This window comes from Protopterus annectens, chromosome 12.part0 (genome assembly GCF_019279795.1).
Source record: "Protopterus annectens isolate FY-2018-M chromosome 12.part0, PAN1.0, whole genome shotgun sequence".
NCBI lineage: Eukaryota > Metazoa > Chordata > Ceratodontiformes > Protopteridae > Protopterus > Protopterus annectens.
The window spans coordinates 1183643321-1183658794 of NC_056746.1; the positions used below are offsets into that span (position 1 = coordinate 1183643321).

Genomic DNA, 15474 nt, shown 5'->3' on the forward strand with positions numbered 1-15474 from the left:
GGGGCAGATACGTGGCTGTAGATGCGTTTGAATCCTGTCAAATGCCAAGTGTAAAAATGATACTCCTAATCATTATTACAAGATTTAGTAAATGGCCATTTCCTCTCTACCTGCAGACAATCATAAACAAATGAACTTTGGTCTGCCCCCTCCCCCCCCCTTCGGTTCTTATTACTACATAGCAAGTCCAAACAGCACATTCATATGTCTACATCTACTTTGTGCAGTGAATCAGACAATTTCAACGATAAAACCCTGGTATATTTATAACAATTTTCGATAACTTGTATTATGGCATTTAGCAAGGCTCGAACATACACTGTCCAAACATGTGCATCTTCAGAGTGGAGATTACGTTTGGTGAGAAGGGGCGGGGCTACGTCATGGAGCTACCGCATCTCTCAAACATTTCTGTCAATACCTTACCTCTGTCACTAGTGTTAGAACGTATAGGCAGTGGAAGCCACCTTATGTCGCTCTTCATACTTTCCTGCGGTCCCCTACGTTCGAGCAAGGAAAACTTAAAGTGTTAACTTACACGTATTCGTCCCCACCCACTCCTAATCAATGCATATGCTCTGGGTCGCAATGTTTACTGTCAATTTCAACACATTTCACCAAGCAAAGGTGGAGGGTACTGTCTCAGCAGTTAATTTTAAATCTGTTTAAGTACCATTTGTAATTTTAATACAGATTACTCAAATTAACCTAACTTTTTTATTTAGCAGTTTGAATGGGTATCATAAAAATACATTGTTATTTTAAAATTAAGTGTGTTTTACAATATTGGAATGCATGTTAATACCTATACAAATCCACGTCCAGTTTCTCCAGATTTAATACACTCGTCACTAAAACACTCCGGAGGTCACCGTCATTTATCACTTCCTTTTCTATAACCTCCGTTTTCGCTTTAAAGATCGAAGACGACATTTTTTTTTTTGTCTAAGCACATGCTTGGTCACCTGACATCGTGCGAGTATAAATGTTTAGTCGGAATTTGTATTACGCGCTTCCTTATTGTGTTGAGTATCCAATGAGAGTAGTAAGCGTTGTAGGAAATGTTCATTGGCTTAAAATGCATACAGAAAACACTTGTTTGCAACGTAAATCTTGTGTAAATATGTTATTAAAGGAACTGTTTTTTCTTTTGTGCTTAGTACAGTTATAACAGCGTGATTTTATCGAGATGGGTGGGCACGAACTGAAAAATACAAATTAAAGGAACGTTCTGTCAGTTTCTTAAGTTGGCTAAAACGAATTGGTAGCTGCAGTTGTCTGTTACAGTTCTACGTTTCATTGGCTGAGAATAGCTGTAGGCGGGACACGTTTTACACATATAATGGATTTTCTGTCTCCCTTTTCCTTCTTCCTTGGTTATGCTTTGTAAGGCAAGAAATTATAAGAGTACTTTATTTATAATTTACTGATTTTTTTTGCAAATTATTTGCTCATAGGCAGTTGCATGTAGCATTTTAAGAGCTTTTCAGTATGTCTCTAAGAAGTCAGATAGGATCTGCAGACAACATTTGTTTTGTTATGTTCCCTGAAATGACATAAAAAGAGCTGTGCTTTAGAGGGCTTGTTGGCCAGGCATATGCATTGTTGATGGTGAACTAACAACTAGATGACTGAAACTGTAACCAGATAATTACATGGCTTCTGGAAGATTCAAGTTAACAGAGATTCAGTGGTTTTGAATCTTATGCTACCCTGTGCTAGTTTAAGAACTGCTAACTTCTGAAAGTTGGACATCCATATTTAATGGTGTGGTCAGCATGGCTAACCCACTTTGCTTTGAAAACTATGATAACTTTTTGGCCTGGCTTAAGCAGCATAACAGGAGCACTGGCAGCAATTATACCAACATCCAAAGCTCTTCGGTGAGAGTGTTCAACCAGAAGAATGGAACAGATATTCGGCTGGATGTCAAGTAAGACCATTACTTTTATAACTTAGATTAAAATATTTGGTTGATGTTAATCAAACTTACTGGGTATTTATTTTCTTTATTGTTATTATTATTTTTACCTTATTAAAATGTATTTAGCATCCAGATTGTTATCTAAACAAGTGGCTTGCAGAATAACGTTTTGGCTATTACAGTACTGTGCTTTTCTACCAGAAATAGAATCTAAAACAGTATTTTGAGTGCGGTGTTTGTAATATTGCAACAAATTGGATAATTAACAAGTTGCCCAGTCGCTCCCAGTGTTCTGCATTTTTTCACTTTCTTTGATATTCTGCTTTGGCCACTTAGTGGGCAAAAGAGGAAAAGGAGTGTTTTTCCAATCGGTTAGAAACCATCGGGAGTAAAGCTTGAAAATGAGTGTTCCTTGTACCCACATTCAGATCTTTTCTGTACTGAAAATTGTCTTTCTATTCCTTGCTGTTTTGTATGTACAGACCCCCACCCCTACAAGATCAAAAGTGGCATTTCTGGCTGGAACTGTTGGCCCACCTTCTTAAAGCACATGACATATAACAACTTGGTGGTTATTTCTGACGTTTGACTTAACTAAATTTATTTTTTCATTCATTTATTAATATTTGTTAACTGTGAATCTTCATCTGGGAAGTCATTTTAGTTTTTTTGTATAAAATTAGCTTTATAATTGTATGTTCCTTGTTCAGAATGTTCCTCTTCTGTACAGCGGTCTGTATGATTTGCACACTTATCTCAAGATCTTAAGAGAATGCTAGGCTTATGACCTTAAAGGGACTTTTTTAAGCCTAGTCATGCTTAACAGGAATATTAGAAACCTATTGGTCCCTAAGGTTTTGTGGGGGTATGTAAGATTGGTCATGACTGGATGAGCATTTACAAACTTCCTCTCTCTAATAGAGACATGCGTGCCAAACCCAGGGTAACTCTATGATTCCCCATACACTGATCCAAGTTTTTACTAGAATAAGTGCGGGGAAGAACTTTGCATGGTTAGAAAAATCTCCCAAAGAAGGGGTAGCCTGTGAGACACATAGTTGTTGTTTCAGCATGTCCAGCTTGTGTTGCAGGTAAGATTTAAATCCTTGGTTAGTGTGTTTTTGATGCTGTTTTTTTGCCCACATGCTGTGGGTCCATTAAGGCTAGATTAGGTCAGTCCTAGATCGCCTCTCTACAGCCTGTAAGGATAATAAGGCTTTGGGGTGGTCTGCAGAGGACTTGTTTTCTAAACCATGTATTCTTTCCTTGAGTAACCTCTGTGGAAGCTGCTTTTGTTGCATATGCCTGATCAAGTACATGCCGAAGGTGAAACTGCATTCAGTGATTGGTGTTTTGAGCCCAGAGTACAGCAGAATGATGACATTTTTGGATCTGGATGCTGTAAGCTTTCTTATAAGTTATGGAACATAGAATAATTTCCTTACTGCTGTAGACACGTGATGGCCAAAGGCTGAGTCACTGTCTACATGTGTTCCCAAATCCTTGACTACTGTATCTACTCTTGGGAATAAATTTTCAATGCAAAAAATTTGCTGATGTGGCTGTTTTACCAAAAGATATTATATACTTCTTAACATTGAGTTGGACTGACAACAGCACCAGTTATTAGTTTGTCAGGCTGTCTTGGTGGGATTCAGTGGCTGTACCTAATTTGCAATGGTCTGCAAACTTGTTCAGCCAGAGGTCTTTGATGTTAGCCTTGACTTCAGAGAAGTAGTTACCTAAGAGGAGTGGCTCCAGTGCTAAGCCCAGAGACACTCAGTTAGTAACTGCATTTACTGCTTAATTACTTACAAAAATAAAATTAATAAAGTTTTTTTTTTTCTTCATACTTGTAGAAGTAGACTTCCTTGTCATAACTTCTTGTGTCCTGTCTGTCAGCTAGTTGGCTATTTAGCAGATGGTGAAGGGATCGATGCCTAATTCAGTGAGCTTGTTTACAATGCCCAAGTGAAATATTGTGTTGAATGCTGTGGCCAGGTCAGGGTAGGCAGTGTGTACCATTTTACCATCATCCATTGCTTTCTCTCCAAGTTGAGTAGGCACGACCTGCCCTTGACAAAACCAAAATGAGTTGGATCTAATCTCTGTATGTTATTAGCATATTCATAAGTATTCTTTTCGTGTTTTACATATTTGACTAGTCAGGCTGCTGGGTTGATAGTTCCCCAGGTGTATGGACGGCTCATCCTTGTGCAGTGGAGTAACAGTCACAGTTCTCCATTCATTCTGCACAAAGCCTGTTTTGGAAGCTGTAGTTAAATAGTGATCCTGGTAGGCCCAATAGTTCCCGTTTCATGGTATTTAAAAGGCATCCTATGATATTATCACGGCCCATCAATACGGTGCTCTTGGCCCTGAAGATTGCCTTTAGGATCTGTTCTCTAGTGATAGTAGAGGAATAAACAGTTGTGGGAATTTCCTGATGGGGATGTTGGTGGTAGTGAGGGCGGAGGGTGGAAAAATTGGAGATAAATTTGTCTGCTAGTAGATTTGCAAGATTTATCAATGCAGTACAGGTGGCTTAATTTACAATCAATTCATTACATTGCTGTGTATTGCCTTTGGGGTTGTACACATAGCTGAAGAAACCTTTGTGAGAGTCTTGGCCTGGGATGCTGTTTTAACCTCAAATTTGGCTTTGGTAGAATTGATAAAGCTCTCTGTGCTGCTTGTTTAGATTTATGAGATTGTTTTTACCTTGCTGGTCATTGCACCTCATAATTTTCACTATGATTTTCTTCCTTTTGTTGTACAAGCTATTGATCTGGATTCCACCAGGGTGGCTTGCTAAGTCCTGTACTTGTTACTAGTGGGTGCACCTGTTAATGTGATTATACAGGGTTTTCATGAACAAATCCATGTAGGCAGTGGTGTTCTCAAAATTTGAGGACATGGAGTTGTACTAAAGTATCACTTACCATTAGGAAGTTTGCCTTGGAGTAATTCCTAAAAGTTCCAGGGTTACCTGGTATTTTATCTTTTATTTTCAAGGAGACCACCTTAGAAATGGTGCAATGTTCTCCCATGTTTGTCATGACTAAGCCAAGGATGTTATTGCCCTTAATGGGTGAACAGACTTAGCTGGTCCAGAGTATTTTTTGTTTCTACAGTATCTAGGCATGCATATTAAGGGTCCTGTATGATTCCCAGTCTGTAGTGGGGTAGTTAAACAACCATGAATGGTGTTGGCTTGAATAGGGATGGTCTCCAGTGCGTTTTAGTATGTGTTGCTGATTTTTCTGGGTCATACAGTGGGACCTATAGCTTGTAAGGCTATGATATGGGATTTTGCCTATGGTAATTTGGCTGTGGAGAAGCTCAAATAGATCATACTGATTGACCAGCCTTGAAGTATTGCTTTGCTGGGATGTTCTGTGCAGCTTTAAAAAAGTCGTGGTAACTGCACAAATGTCTACATCCTCCAGTGTGAAGCCTGTAGATGGTGAAGTTTCTTGTTCAGACTCCTGACATTGAGCAATAACAACTTTTAGATATTCTTATGTGGGTTTTGCTATGTCAGAAGGCTTATCAGATTGGCAATGCCTAAAAAATGTACTATGAAGGAGGACAAGGTTTTAGCCAATATATAAAAGTGTAATGGGGACAGGCAGGGGATATGCCTGACAAAGCAGAGTGGTCTGTTTACCCTATTATCCATGGCTGACAAATATTGTACCCCTTTGAATTAAACCAAAAACTAAGCTAGTTGTTTACCAGTTATCTTCCATTTATATTGTGGCATCATCCTCATGTATCACTCGAGATGTCTTCTAGGTGGTAACCATTTGGACTGTAGGGACCCACTAGAAAGAGTCCCGAAATGTGGACTGAATGGCCAAAAGATCAGACTTGCATATACTAAGGCCAAACTGCCATTTCTCAGAAGATTTTCTCTGCTGTGTGGCTGTCTCTGAGTTTGGTGTATGCAAGTTTAAGGGTGTGTGGAGGTGCAGGACTGGCTCCCCCCCCTCCCCACAACAAGAAGTTTCAAGAAGAGCACTTCTCTGGGTTTTTAGTCTTTTTTTTCCCAGCTTTTCAGCACTCAGCATTTTGAGAGATTTCAATAAGGAGCTGTCTAGGTTAGCATTTTTGTATTGTGCAGTAGTGCAACGACAGCATTGTGTTACCTCCTTTTTTTTTTTTCATAATCGTTATTTTTCATTACCCAGCTGTACTAGTACTCCCTGTGCTACAGTACCTAGAAAATGAAGGAGGGGCCATTCATATCATTCTGGAAGTGTATGTTTCATAGAAATACAAACTCAACTTGTTGTCCTATTTGTGGTTAATAAACTTGCTGATTTTTTATTTTTTTTTTATTTTTTTTTGATAGACTGAATGCAATACATCCAGCCATTTTTTTTTTTCAGGTAGTAAACACTTTTTAATAGTAAATGGTAACTGCTTATGATTTCCCAAGTATGTTCGTTTATAGGATGATGGCCAGCCCTGAGAAGACTGCACCATCCTTTCTAGGAAGCAAATGCCATAAACTGAAAATGACACTCCACTTGCCTTGGGATGGAACTCCATCTTATTACATGACTTCTCAAACAGGAGGATCAAACCAGGGTTGGGAGGGGGCAGACCAAACTTCATCCATTTGTAGTTGCCTGCAGATGGAGGGGAAAAGGCCATTTACCGAATCTTGCAGTAATTAGGAATATCATTTTTGTGCTTGTTTTCAGTTAACACTCATAGTATCAAATTGTTTTATGTGCATGTCCTACATATTTTTACATAAAATACTCAATCTGTGCTCTTACATTCCTGATTTTATGGTTAACTGCCTATGTTTTAGGATGTCTCTTTGCTGACGGTGTTGTTTCCACTGTCTCCTTAAAATGGTCCTTTTGGAAGTAAGTGCCTTTAGTTTTGGGGTTTTGTGCTGGTTGTCTTTCTCTGCCACTGTAACTCTAAACAAACCTGGTCCTCCTATATATTCTGTCTCCCCTCCTTCTCTGACTGCCTGTCTCATGTGCTAGATATTGCACTGTTTTGGGCCTCACAACATGTTACAAATGCTACAGCAGCATTTTCTTTGCCATACCAGATGCATACATAGATTTTGAAGAACAGACATCCTGGCCTAGTTTACCTAACGTGTCTATTGAAAAAGACTGTGGTCCTGCTAATCTGATTAGTAATTCCTCCACCCTAGCTTTATTTTATTTATTTATTTATTTATTTTTATTATGTCATTTGATAACCAGGTATGTGGTGGTTAGGATGGTCTTCAGAATTTTTTTCAGCCACAACCCAGGCCCACACGGCAGCAGTTGCAATTACCTTGCCGAACAGAGCAATGGCATAAATATACTTGAACATCTGAGATAAATGTCAATTAAAACAAGATACATTTACCAATTAAAGTGTACATCTCTCCATATTCTCAAAATTTGGTATGCAAGATGATTGTTAAAGCACAGACTATACAGACAGAACACACAACCATTCTGTACGTGATACCTACAATATGTATAGGTAGGAAGCTGTTCTGCTTCATATGATAGATTGGGAGAGTATGGCAGAATTTCTATTTACACATTATACCATGATGTGAAGAGTGCTTTAGGATAAACTTTATTACTCTGATAGCTGCTAGCTCTTAGTTTAGTTTCCTACCTGCTTCATCTGATATGCTTAGACTGCCCTTTCTCTTTGTAGCAGGCGCATGATGCTTCTTTGAACAAGCTCTATTTCAATATGTTTTTGAAACTGTCTAGTATGCTTCCTCTTCTGGTTTCAGATGGAAGATGATTCCATACTGCTGGAGCTTAGAATGCTCATCCACCATTAGTGGGTTTCTGTCTGGGTCTAATTAGGGATATGGCATTATTGGCATCATCTCTTGGGGAGTTACTTTATTGTCTCATTTCTAATTTGCACCTCAGTGGTGGGAAGTGTCTTTGATTGAGAATTTTGAAAATTAAAAAAAATAAAACTGCACAAATTGGCTAAAAAATGGTACTTCAACTTTTTAATATGTAAAGATAACCGATAAAGTTGTTTTAAACAGGAAAGGGTTAAAGCATTGATGTCTTTTGGACCATGTGATCTAATTTAATGGTTTATAAGCAGCATCATGTAGTTTTTTATAACTAGGTCTGATGAAGTTCTTTACGAATGAAAGTGCTTACTGCTTGTTATTTTTAAGTATTAAAAAGTTGAAGTACCATTTTTTTGCCAATTTGTGCAGTTTTATTTTTTCACTTGTGTTTGTATGCAATACTGTGTTTTTGTTTTTTGAATTTTGAAAATTAGGAAAAACAAGGTTGCCTTATCACTGACTGTCATTTGCAATGTTCAACATGTAGCATTGGTGGTTAGTGTGCTTATTGAGAAGAACAAGTCTGGATATTTTGTTGATTACCATTTGTAGGTTTTGAGTGTTTATACTAAAGTGAAATGTTACTAAATATAGTCTGTCTTCCATTTTGGTTATTAATAATTTTTTGCTAAGGTCTTGCAGGTTGTTGGCATCAGCAGATTAGAGTTTTTACAGCAGAATTTGAGTTTGTCAAGGGTTTTGGTAATGGTGGTATCAATGCATTTGCTGAAAGAAAAAAGTCAGATGTCTAGGTTAAGATGCTTTTGTTCCAAAACTAGTGTGAGAACATTGCCATGTTGGTAAGCTATGTACAAGTGGGATATTTGGAAGCTTTTTGATGTTCCAAAGATCATGGTGCCCGATTTTTTAGGGTATTAGTGAGTAGCCTATTTTCTTGGGTCCCAAGTACTTAATTTTATGAAAACTGGTTTAATGTTTGTGCTAACTGGATTCTGAGTTAAGGATGTCATTAGCATACATGATAAGGTTGCGTTTGTCTGTGGCAATGTCTTTAATAAAGAAATGTTTGACATGATGTTCCTGTTACTAGTACTCTTGGTCCTTTTGCACACAGGTGTCGCTATTCAAAGTAGCTGACACATGCACTCTTTTTGAGATTTGATTTTGACACACACACACACACACACACACACACACACACACACACACACACACACACACACACCTGGGAAAGGCTGGTACAGATTTACCAACTATATCACCTTCACCCAGACTATAAGGTAGATTCACTGCCACCAGCCAGCTACTTAAGGCTCTTACCAGAGGACCCAATTACGCTCAGTAAAGCTAATTCTTATATAAATGGTAGTGTTTGGCTAAACAATAAGACTTTCAGGAGCATGAAACCACAGTGCCACCAATTACTCTCAAAGGTTAAAATATATTTTCTAAAAGGCCAGACACCATGAAACCTTTAGATATATTTAATAATAAAAAACATGAAAGTACTGAATATCTGTTTACAAAACACCAGTGTTTCAATTCACAGGAAATATAAAAACACAGCTGGAAAGATTCAAACAGATAGATACAGAAAAAACACATTTAACTAATCTTACTTTACTTTCCTAACTTGACTGAAGAATTACTGTTCCCTACTTAAGTTACTTACAAAAGCAAGGCAAGATGAAATGGATGATTGTCTTTGTTGGCAGTTCCAATAAGAGTGCTGTGTCACTATCGCATCTTTCACTAATATCTAAATACAATTTCAGTGCTGGCTATAAAATGACATCACATCTGGTTCCCACATTGCCCCTCTGAATAGAAGCTGAACCAGGATCTAGCAGATGTGTCACAATACATACCTAGAGCTTTGCTAAGGCATCTGGAGACTGTAAAATAATTCCAATACTTTCATCCTTCTGCAGAGACTAATTAGTCATTCTGTGGCACCACAGGGTAGCAATTAGATCACTACTAAGGACAATAAGAGCAGGACCCCTGCCCAAACATTGCAGCTCTGCTGCAGTCAAGCCTGTGAGAGAAACTCTTTATGACCTAAACAAAGTCCTTTAATTCCAGGCTATTTTTCTTAAGATAAGCTGGGCTAAGCTTAACCCATTCCCTTCCAGCATCCTCTGTTTAACATACATTTCCTCAATTACAACAGTGCAGTCTGATATAAATGTAGATTTCTTTTCTGTCCAGCTGGACCCACTGTTTTGATACATTTTTAACCCAAGCAACTTTACAAATCAGTTTGATATACAAATGGCACAAAATTCTTTACAAAACTCCAGCTAGCTATGCTGGCATATATTACACATGCACTGCCCTACTGTCTCTGGCATAGCTGGCACTACCCTCACATCATCGCACCATGTTGCAATTTAAATCATTCGGTATTTCTTCAATCATTTTATACTGATTCATCAAGATTAACAGCTTGTTTACCACCCCATTTTAAATTAATGTCATTGGATATTTTAAAATAAGTTTTACAGAATAACTCCTTCATTTAAACCTGGTTGTTAAAGCACCCACTTCACCTAAAAATATTCTGTAGCAGTGAGGCAACTTATAAGATCCTTAAAACAATAATTATAGAATAATCGAGATGCATAATGTAGTAAGATTTGCATGTTACCTTCTGCCTTGCAGTTTATGTCATAATGTTACCATTTTATTTGCATGGGCTGGAGATAAGATTTACTTTAAAATGAATGATTTCCAGTATGGTGGGTTTTACATTTCTGTGATTCAAATATACGTAATATAAGGTCAGTACTTTTTTTCGTTATATTGGGGTCAAAGGACTTTTATATAACAGGTATAACAAAGAAGAGTATAGCAATTAATCTTACTTACTACATGTCCCCAAATAGTTATTCTGAAGTCATTGTTAGGGTGCATCTTGTGAGAGTGAGTCATCTCAGCATTATAGACTCTAATTTTGTTAGATGAAGTGGATCCTTTAACAAGTGAGGAGACATCCAGTAGAATTTAAGAAGTTGCTCTATGGCATTAATTTTAAAAAGGTTTTTGAAAACTTGAACCATTGAGTCTTCACAAATCAATTTCACTGACTGAAGAAATAACTGATATAAAATGTAACTTTGGTATGGTGCTTACTTTTACATTGGGCAGTTTTGAGATGTAGTTTCTAAAAACTGGAATATCTTAATGCCCCAAGCTGAACTTAAAGAAACTTTAGATGATAAACCCAGTTTATTGTAAAGAGGACAGAATATCAACAGTGTTTTTAGAAAACAAATTAAGTGCGAGTATAATGGTACTTCCAGTTGTAATTTGTGTAGACGACAATGTAGATTTGTAATAGCACATCTTTTTTGCTGCCGCAATACAAGTTAAGAACCAGTCAACAATAAAATGTTTTCATTGCTCCTCAGCTTAGGTCGTATGTGGCTGTAGGCTCTTCATGTCTGATTGTTTTTGTGCAGGACATACAAGCTGAACGTTGAGTACTCAGTTGTGAATATAATTATGCTTTGTCTATATGTGGTTATAACAATGCACTTTATAGATGTAGCATGGTGTTCCAGAATTTTAAAAGGTTTTTGTTTTATGTGATCATGTATACCTTTATGGGGGGGGGGGGCTGGGAAGGTTTGCTGGATTTCAAGATGTGTATAATGTAATTTATTATGAATGCCTCCGCCCCTACGTTTAAATGAGCACCTGCATTTTAAGAGTCTTCTTATAGAAGAGGTTAAACACTGACTTATGAACACTGTCTGATATGAACAAATGTTTAAAAGATATTCCTTTTGCAGCAGATGTATTTGTTCTGTGGCTGTGTAGAGTAAATTTTTAACATAATATTGACTTTATTTACTGTGCTGACTTTACAGTGGAGTGGCCTATTTTTCCTAGTCTTCCATTCCTTCATTTGACAATCTACATTTAGTTGATGTGCTTGAGTCACAGATAAGAATTATTGATGGAACAGAAATAAATGCAGCTGCTATCAACCAAGCGTATCTTCCACAGCAGCCTCCTGCCAGCCAATGGGTGCTTCTCACCTTTACCTCCTGGAACTTTTGAAAACTCCTAACAGTACTTTGAGTCAACACAGATGTGGTGGATCAGTTTTTGATAGACACTCTATTTGCAATTTTAAAAATGATGATAGGCTGAAGGATCTACCCAGGGATAATTCCTTCCTTAAGGAAAGTTTAGAAGTAAGGAGAGTATGCTGAGGTCTCAAAATCATCAGGAGACTCATGGACATTGATGTGAACCCAGAAGTTTTGAAGGAGTGGAAGAATGATGGCTTTGAGTATGCAAGACTGCTTATGATATTGAAAAAAATGTGTAATTTGGACAATAACGTACATTTAAATTACCAGAAGTGTGTTGTGTGTATCTTTTTAGTCTTAAAATAATAACATTGAGAATATTAGGGTGGAATCCCAAACAAGAATGACATCTTAAGAAAAAGGAGTTTGTAATGGATTAGAATTACCAGAATAAGGCTGTAACTTGAAATTCTGCTGCTGATGAACATGAAAGTATTATTTGGGTAAAGCAGCAGATGAATATTCAACAATGACCTTTTAATATCACACCTCCATAAGCTAAAAGGGGGAGGAGGAAGGATTGGGGGCATCTTCCAAGTAGAGTACAGACTATGGCCTTCAGTATGACAGCAAGATGATAGGTTTTCAGAGGCTGGGTCCATCTCCACAGAAGACATTTGAGGATTCATGACAATTGTTGAACTGACAACAAAAATGGAATTACCTGTAGTGGTGGAAGTTTTAACAGGATCAACAAATGAACCAATCATGTCCCAAGAATGGGGAAGTGGCACCATTTGTACAGCAAGCTAAAACATTTATGAAGTACTTAGTTATAGGTTTTTCAATGTATTATCCTTGGCACTGACGTACAAGAGAACTAGAGGTCTTTCAGAAGGGTTTGTTTTGTGCCATCAATGAGGGCAGTTATGCAAACACTGTCCTGAGTCTGAAGATGTTTACTAGGAAGTTAAAATTAGAGGCACTTTTTTAAGGAACTGTTTCAGGTAAGCAAGCCATCATACTTTAAGGAATCCCATACATTCTACCCACACTGGATGAGTTTAATTTGAAGCATTGGGAAACTGTTACAGAAAAATTTTTGAATATTTTTTTAAGAAAAGAGTCAGAAAGCACAAATTAAACTAAAATAGAAATCTGCAGTAAATTTGCTGATCATTCTGTACCAGTTATGAAATGTATAAAAGTGGTGATGTACTGATTATGAATGCTGCTGATTGTAATAAAATGGCAGAGAAAGGGTTTATATGGCGAGTGACTTATTTTTAGATATGGCAGCAGCTAAGGGCAAAATTGCTAATAAACTTTAATCCTTTGTAAAAGTGGAACATCGTAAATAGCATAAATGAAACTTACTCCATTTTATGTATTTTAAGGTTAAAAAACTTGTATATGAGTGATTAATGTAAAATAAATGTAAAATTCAATGGGTTATAATTTGGCATTAGTTGGGTTCACAGCTAATAATATAATTTGAGCATGTACATAATTACTATTTATACAAGCAAGCTTGATTATGAATATATTAATATTGTGATTCGCAATTTTTACATTCATAATTTTTATTACAGCAGTTTGATTATTGTAATAGAAATTCTTGAAGGAACTGTAGGTTGTATGAAGATTCTGTACAAATTGTATAAGCTGTATTTTAGTAATGTAACTGATGTAATTTTACATATTTATTTGTTATCCGATCAGCTAGGTAGATTTATTCAAAAAGTGGTTGAGTGTGTGTACTACTTTAAAAGATAGGTAAGAGTACAAAGTAACATGCTCAGTAAAAGCTACTATATAATTATTTTTAGAATGCACTATTTTCAAGTACAAACGTAGGAAATTGAATAAGATTTGAATGGGTTGGCATTTATGTATTTTAGGGATACGTAAGCATTGATGTGTAGGCAAATGTTATATATAAAATATATGTCAACAGTATTTTATTTTAAAACGCATTACATTTAGTAATTAATTTTATACTTGCTCGTATGTTTGTGTATTATTTGCATCACAAATTAGGTTAATTTTACTAATTGATAGAACCATGTGATGCAATTAGATGTTATATATAGAGGAACAGTAGGAGAGAACAGTTTGTCTGAAGAAGTTTTCATATATAGAAAACGAAAAGCGTTTAACATCATTGTATGTTTTTAATTTAACCATTTGTATTATCAGTTGGATCCGCTTAACATTTTATTAAACAAATTGAACAGCAGACAAGCGGAGAGCCGTTATTTCAACTGAACAGAGCAAGAGAGGATACTGTCTTGACTGCTTTCTGCAGCTATTTTTGTTTTTGCAAAGTGGAACATCTGTTCATGGAGTTCGTTTGTGGCACCAAAAATGCATAAACGTTATATAGACCCCCACCATAAGGTGCATAGTTTCAGTAGCTAGCTCAAAGGTGGAGCCACTGACATTACTTGTAGAGAATTAGCTAAAATATTAATCAGTTACAATCAGCAGAAATGAACATTAATGATTTTTAAGCATAAAACTGAAAATATTTTGTATTGTTTTTTTATAAAGTGGCTTCCCCATCAGATGGGTTAATTGTTTTTAAGGAATGTCTTTGTTTCCATCGATACTTTTCGGGTACTGACATCAATTTCTTGTGCGACTATATGGACTTTATCCTTAATCACAATTTTATAAGTTTCCTTCCAGTAGGTTCAAGGTATGGGGATGGGGCAGCTGTAGCCCCCCAGATAAGTTTAATATTGCAGTAGAATAGGAATATTTGAGAGTTGTGCACTTTATATGTACTTGTTTATTGATGACATTTTACTTGTAAGAACTGTGGAAGAGATTAATTTGAAGTTTCTGAGTTATCATATGAAGAGTTCTACATAATTTTTGAAATTCATATTTGCGTATAAAGGTTAATGTTTTATTTTTGGATATATTAATTTCAAAAGATTTGGAGAACAAGAATATATCATGCATAGCAAGGAAGAAGGTAGCTAGCAATTGTATTGTTATAGTATGCCCCACAACTGCTCTATAGTCAGGGTTGTTAACATCCAATTTATGAAAGCAAGTCACCTCAGTAATATGGGCTGTTTATTTAGGTGGCATGGATACTTTAACCAGAGATATCCTATACATGATGTTATAATGTTAATAAACACACTGAACCAGTTTCTGTTAGTCCCTATTGCATCCCACCCACCGGCTTTTTCGCCACTCACCAAACCCAACACTCAAGTGTGTTCCCCTCACCTGAAACTTGCAGCTGAAGCCTAAATCCACTCCACTGCAGGAACGCAACCACAGTCCAAAAAAGAACGCTTGGTCTTCATTGTATGTCTGAACCACTGTTATTTTTAGTTGATACCTTAGCAGTTTGGAGTGGTAAAAAATAGCAGTAGTTTAGTTAAGTGGTGGGCACACTAACGGAGATGCTAAACTTAGGTTCCCCCCTTTTCCCACAGTAACTGAACCTTTGGACTGCTTTTTTTCCAGGGTCCTATTAGTTTCTTTCAGTTAGAGTAGAAGAGTACAATTTCACCTACCCCTCCAAACATAATTTACTCTTGCTGTACTGGACTATTAGTGAGGGGCATCTTGATAGAGATTTAGAGAAGAGAGAAAAAAATTTAAAATAAAAGCACTAGTTGTACCTGATATTAGCAGTGACCTGTGGTCTTTGCTTACAGATGATCTTT

General features: G+C 36.8%; 1 protein-coding gene across 1 annotated transcript in view; it reads left to right on the forward strand.

Annotated features, from left to right (window-relative positions):
• Positions 1 to 417: 417 nt before the first annotated feature.
• Positions 418 to 15474, forward strand: part of ZSWIM3 (zinc finger SWIM-type containing 3) — a 67322-nt gene continuing 52265 nt past the window's right edge. Inside the window, exon 1 of the mRNA XM_044090222.1 lies at positions 418 to 1933. Within this exon, the coding sequence (XP_043946157.1) occupies positions 1779 to 1933 (155 nt within the window). The 5' untranslated portion in view covers positions 418 to 1778. The remainder of the gene's footprint in view (positions 1934 to 15474) is intronic.